The sequence below is a fragment of the Lycorma delicatula genome, chromosome 10 (genome assembly GCF_047948215.1).
Source record: "Lycorma delicatula isolate Av1 chromosome 10, ASM4794821v1, whole genome shotgun sequence".
Taxonomy (NCBI): domain Eukaryota; kingdom Metazoa; phylum Arthropoda; class Insecta; order Hemiptera; family Fulgoridae; genus Lycorma; species Lycorma delicatula.
The window spans coordinates 27405666-27429237 of record NC_134464.1 but is presented as its reverse complement, the minus strand read 5'-3'; the positions used below and the strand labels follow the sequence as shown (position 1 = coordinate 27429237).

General features: G+C 27.3%; 1 protein-coding gene across 1 annotated transcript in view; it reads left to right on the top strand.

Moving 5' to 3' along the window:
* Window positions 1–2606: 2606 nt before the first annotated feature.
* Window positions 2607–23572, top strand: part of Prdm13 (PR/SET domain 13) — a 36679-nt gene continuing 15713 nt past the window's right edge. Inside the window, exons 1-4 of the mRNA XM_075377726.1 lie at window positions 2607–2678; window positions 4884–4914; window positions 12910–13016; window positions 22008–22296. Of these exons, the coding sequence (XP_075233841.1) occupies window positions 2607–2678; window positions 4884–4914; window positions 12910–13016; window positions 22008–22296 (499 nt within the window). The remainder of the gene's footprint in view (window positions 2679–4883; window positions 4915–12909; window positions 13017–22007; window positions 22297–23572) is intronic.

Below are 23572 nucleotides of genomic sequence, written 5' to 3'. Positions count from 1 at the left end.
ATGCCTATTAAATATTGATCATTAACAGATGGAGTTTATTCTATATCCTCAAAAAAAAAAAATGTGTAAATAATCTGTCAAAATGTTCATCTTGGTTTAAAAGTTTAGCATCTTAAGTTAATCTTTCTTTCTTTCAGAAGCTGTAGCCAACCATTATCATTTTATCAATTATTAGAAATTCATATTCTAGATCATCTTGAAAACATGCAAGAACATTTCAAGAAAATTCCTTTATGGCACCACAAACTCCCTACAGAAATTTGAATATGTAAATAGTTGTGAAATACAGGGTAGTGAAAAAGATTACAGAGGCTTCATTATTTACAACAGCTCCATTGGGTACAGGAAGATATAAAAAGGACCTAAACTTTAGAAAGTACATATTTTCCTAAACAAAAACTTAAATCATTAGCAGAATAAGAGGTGAATTTCTAAAAAATGCAATTTGAATTCAAAGAAATTGTTCAGTTCTTTTAGTTCATTTGGTGAGTTAGATTAACTATAGAAGTTGACATTTTTACCCATTTCTCTCAGGCTTTTTTTTATTGACTGGTAAATTTTTCTACACTAAGAAGAATGAGACCATCTTAAATGTACTAATTGTGAATAATTTTTTACCAGTCAGGTATAGTATTTCACATAGACTACAAAATTTACATTCCATATGCTAATTGCATAAGCTTCAACCTTATATGGTGAAAAAAATCAAACTGGAATTTACTGTATTAGCATCTAGTCTTTCAGATATTTTGCATCAAGTAATTGTTTTTTTCAAACCTCTCCACTACTTATTGAGAAATATTCCAAATCAAGTTATTCAACGTAATTGTGTCCAGTTTTAAATTTCTCTCCAATAAATAATCTCAAATATTTACCAAGAAATATTTTTACATTTTATTTACTTAAAAAGTTTCCTATTTTTTCTTCTTGATGTTCATAAGGTTTTGAATTATTCAAAGAAGTTCTGACTTTCTGCACCCACCATACAATTGATTTCTTTTATAAAAAAAAAAAATGATTTACCTTTTAAAAAAAAAACAAAAGTTCATTTATATTACATAAACTATTGAAAGATTCAATATATACTCATACACTGAAAAATACAAGACATGGATGTGTGCTATATCGCATGCGAAGTAAATTAAAACCATGAGGAAGAAAGCAAAATGAAAAAATATAGTTTTCTTAAATTTAATGTCTTATCTATCCTTAATGATTTTAAGTAATACTCAACTTTTGATACTCAGATTATCAATTAATTCACAATTTTTGTTAATTGTACAAGTTGAATAATTTTCAAAGATTCTCTGATATGCTCGTACATTTTTTTTTCAAAATGTAAGCTGTTTAATTAAAAATACTGTTTAAATTAAAAAATTTAAAAATGGATGGACAAATGCAAAGAAATCAGTGAGGATAGAGTATAATTTTTCATAATCATTATTTTTATTTTATTTTTTTTAATTTAATCTATTCACTTAGTTTCATTATAAATTAATACATAAAAAGTTAAATTTCTAAGTTATAGAATGTTTAAAGGTGTAGTGTAGAAGTAGAATAAAATTAAACTGTAAATATTCAACTATGTGATTGTTTTTGTTACTTTTATACAGTACTCAAAATTGGGGATGGGTTTGGAGAACTACTTTAAAATCCTGAGCCTATAATCAAGGTTTACTTTAACTTCTACTGGAAAACAATTTTTGCTGCAGAAAATTTGTTGCAAGATTGTTGATCAGTAATATGCTGCATCTACTCAAATAAAATCGTCAATTGTCATGAAGGACTGTTTTGGCAACTATTATGTGGAGAAGATCAATTATCTTGTGCTACAGTCTACATACAAGTGTCCCAAAAAAATGTATACATTGTTTTAATGGATCATAAGTTTCTGATTTTTCTTTCTTTTCAGGGTGTAATGAGTGGACCAAGACTAACTTTTGAAAAAATAAAATTATCTTAAAACACTATCAGAAGTATGAAAATGTAGCAGAAGTAAAAGTCAATATAGAATTTCAGAAAATCCACCTACACGCAACTTACAATTAATCAGGTAAAAGATAAGTTTGAAATGAATGGAACTGTTCAGGATGTTCATAAACAACGTTCCAGAAGATCAAGAACATCAATGAGCTTCATCATCCAAGAAAGAATACTGGAATGTTATTGTGAAATATCCAAAAAATCTTTAAGACAATCAAGTGAAGAGCTTGCTATCAGTAAATCAAGTGTCCATCGCATTTTAAGACATTGTAAATGGAAAAGTTACATTCCAACAATGGTATATGCTATCAATGAAGATGATCTGGACTAAAGAAAACAATTTTGCGAATGGTACTTAGAAAAATGTGAACAGGATGTTCAGTTTTCAGAGAAGATTGTTTGGATTGATGAAGCTACATTCAAATTAAATGGTACAATTAATCAGCATAATTGTAATTACTGAGCAACTGTAAATCCACATGTTACACAGGAACACAATGAATATTTACCAAGAATTCTGTGTGGTGTGACATTTCAAGCAAAGAATTAATTGGACCATTCTTTTTTGACAGTGCAGTGACTGGTGCCAATTACTTGAACTTACTGCAAGAATCTGTTTTACCATGGATTCATGGATTGAAAATGGTGAATTTTATTTCCAACAGGATGCAGCACCTCCACACTATCATCATGATGTAAGAGCAAATCTTGATGAGAATCTTCCAAACAGATAACTTGGACAAAGAGGTCCTATAGAATAACCTGCCTGTTCCCCAGACCTGACACCAATGGACTTTTTCTTGTGAGAATACCTTAAAGATAAAGTCTACACCAAAAAATTGACACTACAGGAAGAATTAAAAGTTGCAATTGAGCAAGAATGTGCCGCAACACCAAATGAAATGTTTGTTGAAGTTTGTGAATCAATAGCCCATCATTATAAGCAGTGTATTGACAGAACAGTAATGATTTTGTACATCTGTGGTATCCCATTGTTATCAGCAGTGTATTGACCAGGACAGTAATGATTTGGAAAATCTGTAGTAGGAAGAAAAGTTACACATTTTATGTAGATTCTTTTGCAATTTAAATATTAATCTGAATATGTGATTCAATATTGATTCACATATAATATTAATTAAATATTATATGTGAATCAAAATTGAAGTTACAATCATTCAAACTGTGTATATATTTTTTTTTGGAACATTTATATTTATGTATACAAACAATCCTTTTTCATTAACTACCTCTGACCGTTATCTTGATCCCTTCTTGGTACTATTTATATTTCCATGTTAATTCAATAGTATAATTAAATACTACTTTAAATTTTATTTTAAATTCAATAGTTCTTGTCCATTCATTTTCTAGTATACATATAATTATTATAATTAATTTAAATTTACTTGTATAACTGAATTAAACAAAAAAATATATTAATTTTATTTTCACCTCTTTAGACTATATTGATTAATTTGTATAGCTTATCATTTTATATTACATGGTCCTACAAAACAGTCATGGCCTGTCCATGTAAGAATTTTTGAAAAGATTTTGATCCCGCACTCAGTTAAATACTATATGCACTGATGTCACAATATAATATTTATATCAATGTCACAGTAGATGACCATTTATTGTCATCTGACAAAAAAAAATTATGTAAGGGACTCATTTAATATTATGCAATATAATTTACATCACTGGGTGACTAAAACTGAACAAACTACCTAAATTTGTTAACCTAATAACAAATAACAACCTATTATAGGTTAATTTGTTAATCTATAACAATTACTTTTGGTGTGTGCTATTCAGTCATAATTTTATTAATAAAAATTATCTGGGATATAGGCCCTCATTCTCACTATTAATTATTTTCTCCATTATAATGATTAATAAATAATTATTTGAATCTGAAACATTTTTAGTGAAATAAAAATCTCTCCAGCAAAACACTGAAGTACAGAATCATGGCTTTCATCAGCAACTGGGACTTCTTTATAGAATAGGGTTAATTTGAACACACATTTTGGCTAAATAATTAGCCCTACCAGTATACAGAAAAATTTTACTTAATTTTCATATAGGTGTTTCCTATCATGTAATGTTATGATTTAACAGGAAAAAATGTTAAAAGTAATTATTGACTGCTATTTTCCATTACGGCAATTAATTGTTTAAAAAAATATGGAAATGATCTGTGCAACAGCTCATTTTATTAGTATTTCCATTAGGAAATACTAATTCATTTGAATCACTCACATTCCAATTACTTAGGAACCTATCTGTAGACCTAAAATAAATGATTGAAACTTTTGTATGGATGCACCCTTTGTGATGAACAATGAGAATGTTTTTAATAGGTCAGCTGGTGTGATTTAAAAATTTTGCCTATTTCACAATTATCTCTGTAACTACTGTTATAGATATGTATTTTTTGTTACTAATATTATTATAAAAATGTTACTAATATTATTTTTAAAAATTCATATATTCTTTTCATGGGTAAATGGTAAACATAATTAGTCATCAGCTATTTTAAGATGCTGCAGGACATTGATTCAAGTCTTATTAAAGAAATAATTACAATTAAATAACCTTGTTACTGATGCTCATAGGTTGTTAGATTCTATTAGTCTCAGGAATATTGGTGGAGACTGAATATGACCATTTAAATCCAGTTTATAATGTAGCTTGCAGCCTATTATGAAGTGTAAAATCTGAAAGTTATATTAAAAATTAAATAAAAATAATGGGTTGGTTTTCATATTTATCAACAAAATGTCTATTTTTTCTGTAACAACCTAATTTTTTAAGAAAAAATAAGACAATATAACTGGCATTTGTTATGTGATTTTCAATGTTTTCATTCTGTTTATTGTTTTGATTTGCAGTTATTCTTTTTAGTTTGTATGATTTGTTTAGGTTAGTGTAAACAAATGTTTTAAACTAGTGCATGTGTTAAATAAAAACTTTCATTTAGAATTTAAATAAGCTGAAGATTTAAATAACATTTAGGAAATAACGTGTAAAGTATTTTATATATATAAAAGAATATTATTTTATTTGCTCTATAAGATTTCATAAAAGAAAAGCTCAGTTATGAATATGATTGCCCCTGATGTAAAAGAAGTGCTGTAAATAAGTTAAATAATTTTCATTGAGCAGAAAATTCTGAAACCAGTTGATTAAATAATTTAAGAATGGAAAAAAATTAATATTATTGCCTTATAAATACAAAGTTTTACTTTTAGACTTTATTTTAATAAAGTGAAGCTTTTAATCTGTTTTTTTTTTTAATTGATTGAAGAAAGCATGAATATACCAAAAAACCTATCTGGCTGTAATTCTTGATTAACATCAATTAAATAAATATTTTGACAAATATTTAAAACTCCTAAATGAGAAATTTTATTGAATTGAATTCAGTTAATGAATTTCTTAGTAGATATATGCTTTTTTGTTATATTTTAATTTAAATAACCTTATTTTACCTCTTAATGAGGTTAAATTATTTTTACGTCTGGTCTCTATGATATATTTTTGTCAATATAGAAATTTGTAAAGTATATTTAATTATGTGATGTGAAACCAATATCAAAAAGTACTTGTCAAGATAAACAATACATAGGAACGACATATAAAAAGTATCTTCTTAATCATTTTAATATATATTATTGAAATACTCTACACTACTTAAAAAGTTTTTTATAGAAAGACACCACATTTAATGAAAGTAATTGTAATCTATGAATAAAAATATTTTATTATCATTTGATTTCTGTCTTTAAAAATCAATTGATAATTAAACTATTAAAATTTTTTTTTTCATTAAGATCAGAGATGATAATTAAAAAACATTAATTTTTACATTACAAATGAAACAAAGTTTTATAACAAAACATTTTTAATAAGTTCAACATCTTTTCAGTCATCTTTTGTGACTGGTGCTGCTGTTCTCACCTGGTGTTAATTGATGTTCTTGTTTTGGTAGGTTTTTTTTTTTAATTAGTCAGATGTGTTTGATTTGAATTTGTCCTTTTTGTATATCTGAAAAACATCAAAGTTATTGTCAACATTGGTTGATTAGTGATGTATGTCTGCAAGATGACTTTGAAACAACCAAATCATTATACTCAGAACACTTCACCATTGTAATCTCCATACACCTCGAATACAAAAGAACCATTACAACTCTACATTTGTCAAACAGCTTCAAATGAAGATATACTAAACGTGAAAGTCCTCAATTATAACATTTATCAACTATCTCATAGACATAAAGCCACAATCACCAATGTTGACAATGCTTTTGGTATTTTATATAAACATAAAAAGGACTACATTTTAACACAGTCTTAGCACCAAATAAAATAGAAATTTCAAATTTTAACTGAAAAAAAATTACTATTTTATCAATTGTGAAAGTGTTGTTTGTTGGCAACTGGTAATATTGTATTTGTTCATTTAATGTGTAATTTTTTAAAATTTTACCTTAATTTAGTTTGTTGTTTGAGTGGCTTTTGAGTTAATTGTTTAATCAGTACATGAAGGCTAAACATCTTAATACCTCTGTATTAGCCTTCACAGGAGGTTTAATTTTTGTAACTTTGCAACTTCTGCATTTACAGAGGCTTAGACTCAGTTTGTAAACCAATAGAAATTAATGAAATAAAATGATATTTTGTAAGTTTTTTGTGACATGGTAATGTATACTGGTATATAAAAAAAAAATACTGCATTGAGTCAATTGATATTTTGAAAATAATATAAATTTATTAAATTTGTTTTTATATTTTATCAATCTTGTTTTAAAAGCTAATGAATTTAAATATTGATTACTGTTATAAGAAACACAAAATTTGAAATGATGATACTTGATTTTATGATTAACTATTTAAAAAATAATTAAATAAATAGGAGGTAAATAAACTGTGGCATTTGAATAGCAATTAAATATAATAATATTAAGTTGAAGGATTTATGTATTGCTAGAGTTGTAGTTTAAAAGTAAGGTACTAAGTTTAAAAGTATGTGGCGTAAGAAATAGAAAAAATGTCAGAATTGTGATTGGGGAGTCTTTGTTGCATATCATTAAACTTATCTATTGCCACATTACATTTAAAAAGCCAGAATTGTACTAATGAAAGTTAGATGTTTGATAAACTCTCATACTCTGGATAATGGCATTGTGAGAAAATCAACTGGAAGCCACGGTTCTCCAAGAATTATAAGATTAAGAAGTAGGAAGTGCAAAATATTTTAGGAAAAAGGTTTGAAGTGTTCTATTACTTTTCTCTAACTAAATTAAATTTCAATAGTTACAATTACAATTGCTGCAAATATTTTTTTTATAAAAGTGAAATGAATAAAACAAAATAAATATTTCTATAAAGCTGTACATTTTTAATATCTAATAAGATTTTTATTAGTTTAATTAGTTTCAAAATATTTATAGGAAATAGTGTGGCTGATTAATTGACATTTACATCTATTCATAAATTTCAATTTTACATTTATAAAAATATGTTTTCTTCTCTAGCACCTTACACTACAACAATTACATAAGTCTACCATTCACCATTCTCAGTGTTTCTACAATAATGGACTTAATTTTAACCGGGTTATGAGAGACACTGCTAAAAAATGGTATGATAAATTTAATTGTTATTTTAGATATTTGTTATATTCTAAAATCAAAATAGTAGTCAGTGATCTGATTTGGGACAAAAGATACTTCCAATACATTTTAAAAGTAATTATTATTAATTACTACTTGATAACGATTAATTTAAATTTCATTCTAAATGAAGATTGTAAATGAATTACATAAATTAAATTTTTTTTTTTTTTAATGTTGTAGGTAATTCATTATATAAGTGTTTGAAGTGAGCTTACTTGCTTACCTGTTTAAGGAGGAATTTCCTTTATTTAGTGATTTGGTTGGAATTATTGACTCTATTTTTTTGGTCCTTTACTTTTTTTTTCTATCAGTATTACAAATCTGGAGCGTTCTTATTGATAGATTTGTTTGCGACCTCGATGTTGGTTTAAAAATTACAATTGAGTAAGTTTTACAGTTTAAGGTCTGTTGTTGAGCAGTAGATTCTAACAGCAAGCCACACTTTATTTGAAAGAAGCGTTTCAGAACTTAATTTTTATGAAACTGATTAAATTTTTTGATGGTAAAGTCTTCGTGTTTACAAAGTCATATTTCTAGTAAATGTAGCTCAATAACTATTAAAAAAACATGACTGCAAAAAAAAAACATTACTGACAAAAATCACTCCTTAATATAGGATAATTAAAGAGCGTGCGAGTGGCAATTTTGTATATACTTGTAGTATAATTTTTTTTTTTAAATTTAAATATATATATGCATAATTATATGGCCTACAATGTTCCTGTTAATGTACGGATTGCAATGCGGGCTAATACATCTTTCTTTTTCCTGGTAATTGTAGTCTTGTACAGTCTCAGTTCGACCATTCCTTAGATGTGTGGTTAATTGAAACCCAACCACCAAAGAACACTGGTGTTGAGTACTAATAGAGCGTGGGCTCTAGTATTCAAATCTGTGTAAAAATAACTGACTTTACTAAGACTTGAACGCTGGAACTCTCGACCTCCAAATCAGCTGATTTGGGAAGACGTGTTCACAACTAGACCAACCTGGTGGGTTGGGGTTATACATCTAAATCGGTTCAGCTATGTTGAAACACGTAAACATACATACATATATACACCCTAAATAAATTACACTTCTCTTTAGGCAGTCATGTAAAAATAGCATAAGCACTCAAAATAACTAGTAAACTGTATTAAGTCTCTCAGAAAATGTAAGCAGATGGGATGGTTTTCCACTGCCTTCACATGAGTTGAATGTAATGTTGCATTTCAGCACGACAAATCCATTGAAATGCTGGTGATATATATCCTTGCAAGTGTTGCTTTCATTCTGTTCTCCACAGGGATGACCATAATTCTGATATAGTCTATATATTTCAGATGCTTTACGTAAAAAAGACAGGATAAATGATTAAAGTAATAAATTAAGATATTATAATGATAAATGAAAATTAAGTTTGAAAAATGTTATATAATTTAAATCCAGTGGATTTGATACATGTGAGAAAATTTGAAAGATTGGGATGAATCTGGGTTGGTCAATAATATGTTAATGTATTATTTTCTTTGTTGTCTGTTTAACACAGATCAACTGTGAATATATCACAACCTATAGAAATATTAAAATACACATTTTAACTCTACATAAAGAGTTTTGTATAAGATAATATTCCTAAGTACCATATTATCCAGATCAAAATCTCATGTTTTATATATTACTGTCTCACAATAAAACTAAATATAATTCTTTGACTGAATTTTTTATTAAACTTTACATACTAGTTGGAGTTACAAGTATTGTTTAATTCAAGAATAGTGAATTAATTATAACAGTTATTTGTTAATTGCTTCTTTTTTTTTAATTATATGAAATGTTTTTTCTAGCAGATTTTCAGCAAAGTTGTTAAGCATTTGATAAGTAGTAGTTAAAATTAGATAATCAGTTTAAGAATTAATGGTTTAACCATGTTTTTAAATGTTTAAGCACTTGTGTTTTTTTTTTTACAAAGAATTAAGGCTGAATTTTCCTATTTGGGACTAAAGTCATATTTTAATCAGTTTGACATTACATTGGCTTTTAGTACAGCAACTGAACAGAAAAGAGATTATCAAAGACAATTATCAAGAAGCTGTTTCCTTATCAAATCATATCAAGAAAGCACTTGAGTATGAAAACTACTCCAATGGAACCCCTCTCAATACTATCCTTTTTCTCAATTCTTGATCCCTTCTTTCTTATTATTGGACCTGTGAGTGTAAGATGAATCTGCTAGAGCCTCCATACTGAGGAAGCTAAGAAGTTGATTAAGAGAGTATATCATAATCCTATCTGGGGAACTAAGGCTGTGGATCAACAGCCTCTGAAAAAACCAAACATGACTGGCTTTATAGGTTAGACATAAACAAGCAAGTTTGACCAATACATTTAGAATCCAAACCAGGAAAGATGAGAATAAGTATAAGAGAGCTCCTTCCTTCAATAACAAAAAATATAGATATGAATAAATTAAGTGAATAATTATCCTAAATAATAAAAATATGATAAACCATTAAAACAGTAATGGTAAAACTTATTGATTAAAAAATCTTTTTCCCATTTTAACAGCAATTGTTTAATTTAATGAGAGTAAGACAATTCATTTTTTTTCATTTACATTTTACTAGTTTTTAACTAGTTTAAGTATTAAATAAAACATGTGAGATTACCTATGATCTATAGATTTCACGAATTCACAGCATTAAGTCAAAATTGTTCTTATAAACTTATGTAATATATTGATACATGTATATGAAAATCTGAAGTCATAAAAATATATTATTATATAACATGTTTCTAACTTTATGATATATATATAACTTTATGATATGATATACTACTTCAGTCAGGCCTTGAACAGAATAATTCATAAAACAGAAAATAATGTATTCTAACATACAAGTAATTATAACAGAACTTTAGGAACATACAATCCCAATTGATTATTGTAACAGAAACAAATGATACTTTTGAATATAAAATTAAGATATTGTCACAAGTGTTAAAATCATACAGATATATACTCATAGAAAAAACTAAAATTTATAATTCTAATTTTTTCTTCAGTTTTTCAAACAAACTTAACTATTGTTGCTGTTGTTTACAATCAGATAAGAATATTGCTGATACGAGTAGATTATTATTAATCCTCTGTAAATTACACTAGTTATCAGACCCAGTTATTGATGAAATAAAAACTTATTATGGTTTAGCAATTTTGAAAAATACCAGTAGTGTTATTGATATGAGATGTGCTATTTGGGCTGAGTATTTCCACTTGTCATTTACTAATGAGCAACCTACACACAGTTTATGCCCACAGACTGATGATATATGGTATAAATATGTATAGGTTTGTTCAGTTAAAGAACCACATGAGCACAATAAAGATACACACCTACCAAAAGCAGTAATGCAAGAAATTAAACCAATATTTAAGGATCTTTCAAATCCAACCCTGCTGAAAAAGTGTCTGCATGGTGGTTCACAGTGAGTTTGAGAATTTGGCTTTTATGAGGTTATGAGCTGCTACAATGCTGGGAATGTGATAAAATGTATAATGTTTGAAAAGGTATGGTTAAATCCTGGGAAGAACTGTGTCAAAGTTTCCAAACATTTTGATGAAACGCATCAAGGAGGCTGAGGGATATACAAAACATTTTAAGAAAATGAACAGAGCTTCACCAGAAAAGAAAAAAAACTAAATCACTGTTAAGAGCAGTAGGATCCTGACAAGCCCTTACAGTGCTACAGTTACTTTTGTACAGAATTGAATACAAGATCATGGATGCTGGTGTTCTTTGGTGGTCGGATTTCAATTAACCACACCTCTCAGGAATGGTTGACCTGAGACTAAAAGACTACATTTTCATTTACATTCATACCATTGTCATTCATCTTCTGGAGTAATACCTTACAGTGGTTCTGGAGGCTAAATCAGAAAAAGAAAAAAGAGAGAGAGGAAAGTTTTGCATTCAAATTATCAGATTTTACTGTAATCTGAGTCAAGTCCATAATAAATTATATTTTACCTGATGTCAGAGGAATCGCCCAGATATGCCAACAATTCAGTGTAGTCTCTACTAGTTCATATTTTTATCAAACAATCTATTTAAATTGCCTTATATTATCATTTATGTAATTAAGTTATGCTCATAAATGTTTATTTAACATTCGCAGATGTTAAATTTTTTTATAGCTTAATTCTTTAAGGAGTAAAAATATGAATGGTATCTCAAATGATTTATAATATTGTTATACTTTTGCTTTGATATCAAAATTGTGGATATGATAGTCAACATAAAAAAATTTAACTTGCTTTATTATATAATACATAGTATTGTAAAATTTTGGAATATTACAAATTTTTTAGATTAAAAAGAGTTTTGATACTTCTCATTTCATTTTAAACAGTAAATATCAACATAAATTAAATTGTATTTCTTTAAGAATTATAGTAATTAACTTATTAGTTATTTATATTACATGTTAATTACGGTTCAATTAATCATTAATTGAATGTTAGAATGAGTGATGGATGACCAGATGATGAAGTTTTTGCTATAGAAGTGGAATGGGGATGCTGGGAGTTAGCAAATGCAAGGTGTTTGATAGAAGTGAATAGAATAGTATTTGCTGAATAGAGTGGAAGAGGGGGATGGAAAGTGCAGTACACATATTATTGTATTGAGGGTGGATGGATGATGGGTGACACAGATCATACCCCCTCCATTATAAGTACAACCCTCAAATCTAAACCCCTAATAGTCACTACAAACTAATATATAATGACTTTACAATGATTATAACTATACCATTACACTTTTAGTTTTCCACTGTTCGCAGTACAGGTTCTTTTCTCATCGCGGTTCTTATCATACAAATTTATATTGCAGCCATTCAAATATAGTTGTGGTGATTTATAAATAATTTTTACAAGCTAGTTTTATTAAGTAGATAGCTCAAGATTTATCAATTTTTTTTTCTAAATAAAGAATAAGTAAAATCTGTTTAGTTATGGTAATTTTTTTTATAATTAAAAAATAAAATGTTTCCAATAGTTCCACAAAAATTAGCAAAAAGGAATAATTTATTAACTATAGATGATAATGATAATAATAAAATCAAATTAGAAAATTTAACTAATAATTTAATAGAAAATAATATAAATAATACAAAGGTTATTGATGAAAATGTAGTGAAAATAAAAACAGAGTTTTTAGAAAGTAATGGTATTGAATTGCATTCTTCAATAGGCATTGTTAGATCATTATGCGATATTCCTTCTGGTGTTTCATCAAGTAATATATCATTACAACATATTCTAAAAGAGTGCGAATCAACTGATTGTGTTGTCAAAAAGGTATGTCATAAAAAATTTCTGTTTGGATTTTTCTTTTAATTTTATTATTTCAGTCATTTAGTATATTCATTATTTATATATTAATGATAATTAAGTTGGAATTTTTTTTTACCTATAACCCTGTAGTACTTACCTTAAATTATAAATCTCAATGATTGTGTTATTTGGATGGATATAAATTAATTTTTAAAAAATCATTTTTTTTCAGCATATCTTTTGTTGTTATTGATTGTACTTATGTTAGAGGGAAAGGAATCAAAATTCTAATGAGTTAAATACTAAATTTCATTTTTAAGTAACTAGATAAGTTTATAACATTGTAAATATATCTTTAATGATGTACATTCTTAATATAGTAAGTAGTTAATGGTGGCAAGGAAGAGAACCGACTTTCCTCTAAGTCAATGAAAACAGTATATATATATATATATATATATATATATATATATAAAATAGTAATTATATGTATATATACTTATTTTACATTACATTATTGTCAGTATAAATTCCTAAAGTATTTCCACCTTCATGATACAATTTGTGTGTGCATGTGTACTTGGAACTGTGTGTGTATGTACATATATGTAAATTATACTAATTTTTTATTATAATTTCTATTTCCTCTGAAATTGCTTTTGAACTGTACTTTATGTCCATTAAATGCAAGTTGAAACATAGTTAAAAAGTAAATATTTAAAAAAGTAAAAATATTTTCATAATTTGGAAAAAAAAGTATTTTTTAAAGAAATTTATTTACACTTTTTCTGCTGTTTGGATGTATTTTAAGTAAACACTTTTTAAACATCCACACAGACAGGCCCACAAATGTACAAATTATCCTATTTGGCAGTTTTTCATTTAAAGAGATTGTGTTTTACATTGATGGGATTGTAAAAAAAAAAATTAAAACATCTTATTATTTTTATTAGTATTCTTAGTAGAAATTGCTCATCAAAATTATATTACAATAATTAACAAAATGTAATGAATTTAAAATAAAACCATGCATTTTAATGAATGTAATATAAAATAGATTATTTTAATTATCCAACACCTTCATCCTAACATTAATATATCTTTTGTACTTTAAATATCGTCACTGTGACTATTAGCTACAAACAGAATTCATAAGTTTGCAAGAAACTGCATGCAGCAATCTCAACTTAAACCTGTAGGAAATGGTTCAATGAACATTGCTTTGGTTACAGGCATTATCTTATTTTTGCTCTTAAAATTTTAGTATATGACTCCCTGAGATGCTGCAGTTGCATATTCATAAACATTATTTATTGATAAATTTATACGCTATTATAATATTATAAACGTTTAGAGAAACTTAGTTGAATTTTGTTTATTTTTTCTATAAAAAAATATTTTTATATTGAAATAATTATATAAAAAGTTATCATTAGATGGAACTTAATACTGGTAATATGTCAGTTTTATAATTATTTTACTCATGTTTGGAGCTGATGTAAATAAATCTTCCAGTACAAGGTTGGGTTAGTAAAACCATTCCTATCGTGGCCAACTAGTTTCATTATGAATCATTTGTTTCCTGATACAATCAGGCATCAGAATTAATAAGATAAATAACTAACATATTAGTATTTTTCAATGAGCTTAATAACATAATACACCAATTATTAATTAGAATGTTTGTTTGTCCCATTTCCAAATAGAAGTGGAATTGTCATAAGAACTTTACTGAACCAAGATTAAAAATGTATAAAATTAAAATCCTGTCTATCATTAACATTTTTAGTAACTTCCCTTACCATTTCTGCCAAAACAGCTTTTTTCTTTAAAAAGATAAATCATGATGAATAGATATTCAATCATAAAAATCATGATTAAGAAGGCATAAGAAATGTGACGAACTGTCTACAACACTAGTTTAATAAAAATAAAAATTTATATTCATAAAGTATTACACGAGAAGCTTTTTTTCTAAACTTAACATGACCAGCGGACAAATCGAGATTATTATGTTTATCAGTAGAGCTAGTTGACATCTATTAGCTAATGAATCGTGTTGCCAATAAAACTTAACAAATGCATTGCGAAAACCGTTTAAAAATACACTTTCCCAACAAAACTTAACAGCTCCATTAAAAATGTTTCAGTCGAACCATTTTTTGAAATGGTTCAATTGTTAGGTATTAAACGTAAATATATTCAATGCTGTTTAGAATTGGCATATGCAATTTTTTGTTCAAAAATTAACATGTTCATTAGAAGTTTGTTTCTTAAGTATTTTTATTTATTGAGTAATTCTATTTCTAAAATATCCCATCAGATTTCTGCACGTTCTTACTTCCTTTATTAAATAGAATACGTTTCAGAAACGTTACGTTGGTAACGGTGCGCGCCAATGTCTGCTACATCAACTGTGCGTAGAACACATCATTCGTTACTGTTTGGTTTCTTTGTGGGTAGGTTCGTGTATTTAACTGAATAAAGCTTATTTATTTAAGTAAAAGTGAATAAAATATATATATATTTTTTTAATATGGAATTACCATCTTTAATGTCCAATATAAACTATGGTGCGAAAAAAGGTAGAAATGGTAGGAAAACATAAAAATGATTGCGACAGCGATCCTAACTTCACGTTTCTTAAAAATAAGGCATGACCGTGTGTGTGCTTTAGTGATATATTAAGTGATGCATTAAGATATATCAATAAATCGGAATCAGATTTATACTGCAAAAGGTAAGATTAATTAAAATAAAATGTTACTTAACCATATTTCTGCCAGTGATCCTAAGAGAAAAAGATCAAAAGATGGTACAAAACCTAAGACAGTTTCATTAATTTATTTTTTAAAAAGTAAAAAGCTGGGTGTGATAATAGTTTGTAAGAAGTTTTTTCTTTGGGTCTATCCGCTTCTAGAATAGTTTGTAAAGTTGTCAGTTTAGATCATGTTTGTAAGAAAAATATGGTGGTAATAGAAAGTTTAAAAAATTTGAACCTAAAAGAAAACGTAAAAAAATTTTTAATTAATTTGCCTTCTTGTGAATCTTACTATAGAAATAAAGTAAAATTAGATTTGATTGTTAGAAATAATATAAAATGTATAACGTTAATCAGAGTGAAAATCTAAAGGTTACACTACCATTTTTTTTTTATAAAATAAAAAAGTAGTATAAAATTGTAAACTATACATTTTTATCAGCTGCTGAACTTCAAAATTGTAGGGCTATAGTTAAAAAAATAAAAAAGAAGGGAATGTGATTTTGTGTGAGTGAGTTTTAAAACAAAAAATATCTCCAGAAAAATAAAACATGTGTTGAATTTGCTAATTAAACACTTTGGCAATGTCTGGGATTCTATTCCAGAACTTCTTTGGTATGAAGAATTAATTTTTGATGATGTGGATGTAGATAATGAATCTACTGTTGAAGTTACTTGCGACTGTCTCGCAGACAATTGCAGTCTTCACATGTAAAATATTTTATTTATTACCTTATAATATTAAAAATTATAATGTATCTATTAAAAATGTAATAATTTAAATTCTATTATTTAAAGGTCAGATTGTTCAACATTATTTTTTTTTTCAAACATTTACATGTACTTGATTTTTTCAAAAGTTAAAATCTCCCAACAGTTTTTTTATTAATTTCTTAGCCATTTCAAATGTTATTTAAATGAAGTTTTGAGTACACAATTAAGAACGAATGACTAACATTTTCAACAAAAAAAAGGAAAAAATGTATTAAGGCTGTTAAGCTGTGGGGTTTTTCTGTCTATTGAAAAATTATAATTGCTGGAGATGTTAAGTTTTGAAAAAAGCTCCTCACATCATTTTATTTACTGATGTTGAAGCTTCTATCAATAATTATGTTTTTATTGAAGATTATTGTTTTATTTTTAAAATCTGTTAATGCCACTTTATGTCTGCATGTGGATATATATGTATAAATAAAAATATAAAGTTTGTTTGTTCGAAATCTTAAATCTCTGAAAGTTCTTCACCAAGTGCTTTGAAATTTTGACACAATGTTGCATTTGAATACACGCATGTTTTTATATACCTACTGTTTGTATACCTAAGATGTCACACCTGTGACAAGCAAAAACATGCCTTTTTTTAAAAACCAGTGCTATCTGTTTGATGGAAAAGCACACATGTTATAACTAAATATTTTACAAAAAAAAATATTTCCATTTCAATCATTCTGATATGTGTGTCCGCTATAGACTAAAAAACTACTGGACTGATCTACGTGCGAGGAAAAAGGGAGAAAGGGAAAAATTAAAAAAGGTAAAAGGGAAGAAGAGGAAAATTGAAAAACGAAAAAAGGGGAAAACAGGAAAAAAGAAAGGGAAAGGAGAAAGAAGAAATGGGGGAAGAAAAGGAGAAGGGGATATGGTAAAAATGAAAATGGGAAAAGGAAAAGGAGGAGAAAGGGTAAAAGGAAAAGGTTAAATTTTGTGAAGTAATGTAATGTTCATTTTGTTAATATTTTATCAAACTTTCAATTGTGTTCATTTAATCTATGTGTATACTCATATTTGATTGGATGATAAATTTCATATATTTTGTAATTATGTTTAAGAAAATATGTTGTATATTAATCTATATGAATTGCAGGAAACAATTTTATTCTTTTATTAGCAGGAAATTTATACATTCTACCTTGGACGTCCGAATTGGTTTTTTTGTTAAATTTAAGTACTGGTGTGGCCAGATATTATGTACACGTAGATATGTTTGTAACTAATTTCAAATATAGGAAACTCAGCTCCATTCATGTTATTAGGTAGATTTTGTAAGAAAGCTACCCATTACCCATTACAATAGGTAATGGGTACCATGATTCGACTTCCAAAGTATTTTGACATATCTTCGCATTGCACATCCCCCAGACCCCAAAACCACTGTCAGTTAAAAAAGTATATATATATATAAACTTTTTTTGAAATATATCTATTTCATTTACTTATGGACATGATAACTGCTGTAATTTTACACCAATCACTTTCAAATTGATTCATAAAATATAACAACCCAAAATCGCAGTCGAGTTCATTAATGAGCAAAATGGGACCATGGGGGGGTGGGGGTGGAAATGGGGTCTTTTTCAAAAAACAAAATATTGCTGTAACTTTCTTATTATGTAAAATATCGAATTCGTTTAAAGTTCTTACTATTCCTTGGAAAGGGGCCTAAAACTTATCCAAGTAAAGTTTTTTTTGATATCACCAGACATTGGCCCAGGTGGTGAGAAAGATGGGGTTTCAAAGAAAAAAAAAATCATATCTCACTTAATAGGCACATATCGAATTGGTTTAAAGTGGTCGTTAGTCCTTTAAACATTACCTAAAACTTTTGTCTGAAAAGATTTTTGATATGACCAACCCTTACAGCAAGGGATGACCAAAATGTTGCTGGAATTGTAAGAAGATGGGGCTTGTCGTATGCTAAACATGTGAAACGTTTTTCACAAGCCATTATTGTATTGAGTAAATTGTTTTTAACTTTAAGGTGGAAATCTTTTTTATCCCCTACTTAGGACCGGTGAAATCTACTTCCTACTTCTGTCGTGCCGAAAGGGATTTTTTTTTATTTAAGAACATTCAAGTCAAATGTATTGATCTGTGTATTGATGTATTGATTGATCGTCACCAAATGTATTGATTTCAGTGATTCTTAGTTTATCTTCTAGAGGAAGTTCCTCTGGTAGTCCCATTATGCATTTTTTCTAAGTAACTTATCTGGAAAGTTTTTTTAAATTAAATATCATTATACATACATTATTTTTATCATTGCTAATCTGAAAGTTAAAACACAATGATAAATATCATTGATGGCATTGGAATGCCTGATGTCATTCCCATAAGCTAAGTATATTTGTAACATAAATTTTAAAAAATTAGTTGGAAGATTTAAGGTAAAAACATGAGACATATTTCTACGAGGTCTGTAACTAAAGTAATGAGACTGGTTCAGAAAAAGCTTTTTGTTTGTAATCCGATTATACATTGACTTTATCGTCTCCAAAATAGTTCCCTTGGGAAGCCATGCAACGCTTCAAACGGTTTTCCCACTCTTCATAGCAGTGTTGGGCCTCAAAAACCTCAACCATCCTTCAGATGGTTGGTTACATTTATTTTATATTTTCTACTGTTCCAAAATGGTGTCCTTTGAGGTGTTTTTTTTTAATTCTGGAACAGGAAAACATCGCAGGGACTCAACTCAGGTGAATAAGGTGGTTGAGGAACTACAGAAATGTTTTTCATTGCCAAAAACTCAATTAATTGAGAGTGCAGTGTGACAAGGTGCATTGTTATGATGCAGCATAGTTGTCTTTGATGGATGGTCTCATGTGGGCAACTCTTCCGCAGTCTTTCAAGAATTTCTTGATAAATATATTGATTTAAAGTCTGACCTGTAGGAAAAAATGCTTTATGGACAATGCCATTAGTATTGAAGAAACAAATTAGCATGGTTTTGATTTTTTTATCTGCTCATTTTTGCTTTTTTGGGACGTAACTGATTCCCGGTCATATGAAAATGCTTTAAACCACCTAAAAACTTGGGCTAGTGACAAAACGTCATCTCCATATGCCTTTTTCAATTTTGAAAAAGTTTAGGTAGCACTCAGAGTTTAACACAAAACTTATTGCACAACATTGCTCATAATCAGTATCACTCATTTTTGTAACACACAACAAAAACTCATTGTGGCAAAGTCTCATGTGGCAACAATAGACTAAAATTATTAATACCCAATATAAATCAGCTGTTCATATAACCATGTGTTTACTAGTAACTTACAGTGTTGTCACTTTGGCTGCCAAAAAAAAACTATTCTCATTACTTTATTTACAGACCTTGTATGTTTCAGAAAGCCCTAATACTATGTTCATGCTAATACTATACTTTACATTATGGTACATTACTTTCTTGTATTTATTTTCTTATTGTTATCAAGATATAGGATTCTAGTGATTGATATTTCTTTCAATTTTTTTTTTAATTTTTAATGATTTTTGTAGGCTTATCCGTACCAAAAATAAAAACATAAAAGTAAAATAAAATTAAATAAAATAAAATATGTAATAATAATTGATGAAACAAACTTTAAAAAATGTGCTAAAAAGTAAAAAATTATTTTTTTTAAATTTCTTTAATTTCAAATTTTTAGTCTGCCAGCTATTGGTTAGTATGACATTGGATGTTATTTTTAATTGTGAGTTAACTTCTGAAAGTGGAAGTGTATAGAAGGATAAAAAATGTATTATTTTTACTTTTTTTTAAACATGGCTTTATTATTTAAAAAAAAACTATTTTATAGCATTTTTGTTATTATTTTCTTTTTTTCTTTGTATGATTTCTGTTTATGCAATTCTAACTACCATTATACAGTTATATAAATGTTATAATATGAGTGCTGTTATAAATTATTTATAAAAATTAAAACAAAATTAAATAGGGTTATACTCTGATTACATATTTCATTGATTGAAAGATGTATTCATTAATATTCATAAGCTATTAATGGACAATAAATCTGGTGAACTTTGGTCAGGTGTTTTTGTACAAATATATTATTAAGTACTGTATAATCCCATTTTCTGGATCTTGTTAATCTGACATCTAAACCAATTCAGTGATGGGTTATTTTATATTATACTAATAATTTATTTTTTTATGAAATTTGAATTCCTTTCTGTTGTAATTTTGTTTCAATTTTTTAATTTTACATTGTTACACTATTGTGAAATAGAGTAGAATGAATTAAATTTATTTTTTTTAAACGGAAAATCAGTTTTTTTATCTATACACATGAGTAATTTAAAGATTATAGATTGTAATTGTATAAGTTAGATCTAGTAGCTTCCATGTGTTCATAAACTGTTGTCACTATGAAAAAATCCATCCCTTATTCAAAGAGGTATGATTAACAGAGATTGTATTGCATCAAGACTGACCCCATATTTTCTTCAAAATTGATCTTGCTATAAGTGAACTCTGAATTTATTATTAATATACATTTATGCGATCTCTATGGCAGTGTGGTAGCATCTCAACCATTCATCCAGTGGTCCCCGCGTTTTTATCCTGGTCAGGCATGTGATTTTTCATGTAATACAAAATATTCTCTTATATAGTAACTGTAAGATGGCTTAAGCCTATTGTTACTATGTAAATAAATAGATATAAACAATTTCAAACAAAATTTCTGAATTTTACATTTCAAATTTATTGTGATCATAATACACTGTTTGACTTATCCATTATACATGGACTTTAATTCGTCTGGAGACTGTTCAATCCCATTAGACTTGATGAAATTGTTACACTATAAATATAATTTGCCCTAGTAGACTACACATTTTGATTTCAGCTTGAGTTAAGTATTTCAGTATTTGTTTACTTATAACATGATTTTTTTTTAATTTAAATTATTATAAATTTGCTTTCAATTAAGTCAAATTAATGCTTATTACTGATTTTTTAAGCAATTGTGATATAAACTTAGTCCACTAAATTTGAAATATTTCTGTTTATGTAATATTTATGTGGTTTTTAAAAACCAGAAATTTAGAAATGATGCAATAGTGGTCCTTTGTTTTACATATGTAGGATTCCAATGATATTATTGCAATTGAGATTTCTTTTTGTTTGATGTTCAGGGAAAGCCAAATGCATTGCTTTTTTTAAATGCTAGTGTTTTTATTACAATTCAGGTGCAAATAATAATTAATTAACTATGTAAAAATTGTTATTATCTAATTAAATACGTAAATGATTCTTAACCACTAATGAAAAAAAAAAGATCAAACACAATTCAAATTACTTTTTTGTAATTAACCGGTTGTTTAAATGATTACAGTTCCATTTATGTGTCATCTCACAACAGTTATGAGTTTAATCTATTTTGTAGAGGAAAGGATTTTATATTTTATTTAAATATTATAATACAAACATATAAAATTGCCATCTCTTAATTAATTACAATTATTTTTATTATTAGGAAACGGAAATATTAGTATCATACTCTGATGGGTTATTATCATTAAAAACCTCCAAAGAAGATTACAATGACTGTGTAGAAAATAAATGGAGTAAAATGTTAAAATATATTAAATTAGCTGATGATTGCCATAGTTATAATATTATATCACAAATCAGTACGGATGATAAATGTATTAAATTATCTACAACACAAACTATTCCTAAAGGAAAGCAGTTATTGATGTGGTTTACGCCAGAAATATTAGCAGCAATATGTGTACCATTTTTAACACCTATAAATATACAAGGTATGTATATTACTCAATTAAGTGAAAAATTATTTAAATTAAGGTTTCAAATAGTAATGTAGTGGAGTGTTTGATTTCTTTAATTGAAAATTGGCATTATTTTTAAAAAATCTTTGACGTGAAATGCCTATTTTTATTATGATTTACTCTTAATTTTCTACTGAAATAAGAGTTTTAATACAGATCATTACAATGTATAAAGATTCCAAGAATTGTACTATTGGACTTGTCTTCTCCACCTTAGTCACTGTTAACACTAATGGGTGTCAATAGCAGGGTTTAAGGATATATAGAACCCTATTAAAAAAAATCTTATCTGCAAGTAAAATCAGGGAAATGTTTGCAACCTTTTCTTAAAAAAATTTTTGAAATTTTTTTCTATTAATTTCCTGATATATATAATGTACATAATATGTATATAAATTAGACTGCAATTGTTTATTAAAGTCAAATGATTGTTAAACATTCTTAGCAAATGGTACTGTGCTCTGCAGATGCTAAATATATTTTTCAAAGTTGTTTTAGAGTTTTATTCCATTCAATTTCAATCTGTTGTGAAACAAGGTTTTTTAAGATGAAAAAACTTGTACATTAAGTATTGGTTCATATTAATTTTCTATTAAATTTGATAAACTGCTTGTTGTCATAGAACTTGTATAATTGATATTGTACACAAAATATCAGAAAGGAAATATGTGAATCAGTATTGGCAGCAACAAATATTAATTGACCAAATGAAATTTATTAGTTTTCATACAAATCTTTAATTAAATTCAGTAAATTTTCATTATTGGAGTAATACTTTCAAACTGCAGTCATGCAACAACAGACAAGTAAAATCAGTATTAAAAAATGAAAATGTTATTAAAGCTTTATTGTAGAAATTGGTTCTAAATTTTGAACTATACCACTTTCTCAAATTGCTGATAAAGCAGTATTTTTGCAGATATCTCCTACAGTAGTGTGTAAATTAATCTGAACACAGGAAATTGTTTATTTCTGTGTTGTGGCTGTACTGCTTAACCACACCCATTCTTTAAGTTGTCTGTGTAACATGAGGTTATTTAGCAATACTCTTTGTATAAATAGTGTTATGTGAAAGTTTATTTCATTTTTCATTACAAAATCATCTTTTTTGTTCTGTTTCTTGATTGTATAATAATGGACATAACTTCAAGAAAGTATTCCAAAATTGTTTCTCTTTCTGAGCATACCAGTATGTTATAACAACAAATAGCTTCCGAGTGTGGTATTGGACTAGAAACACTGAATTTAA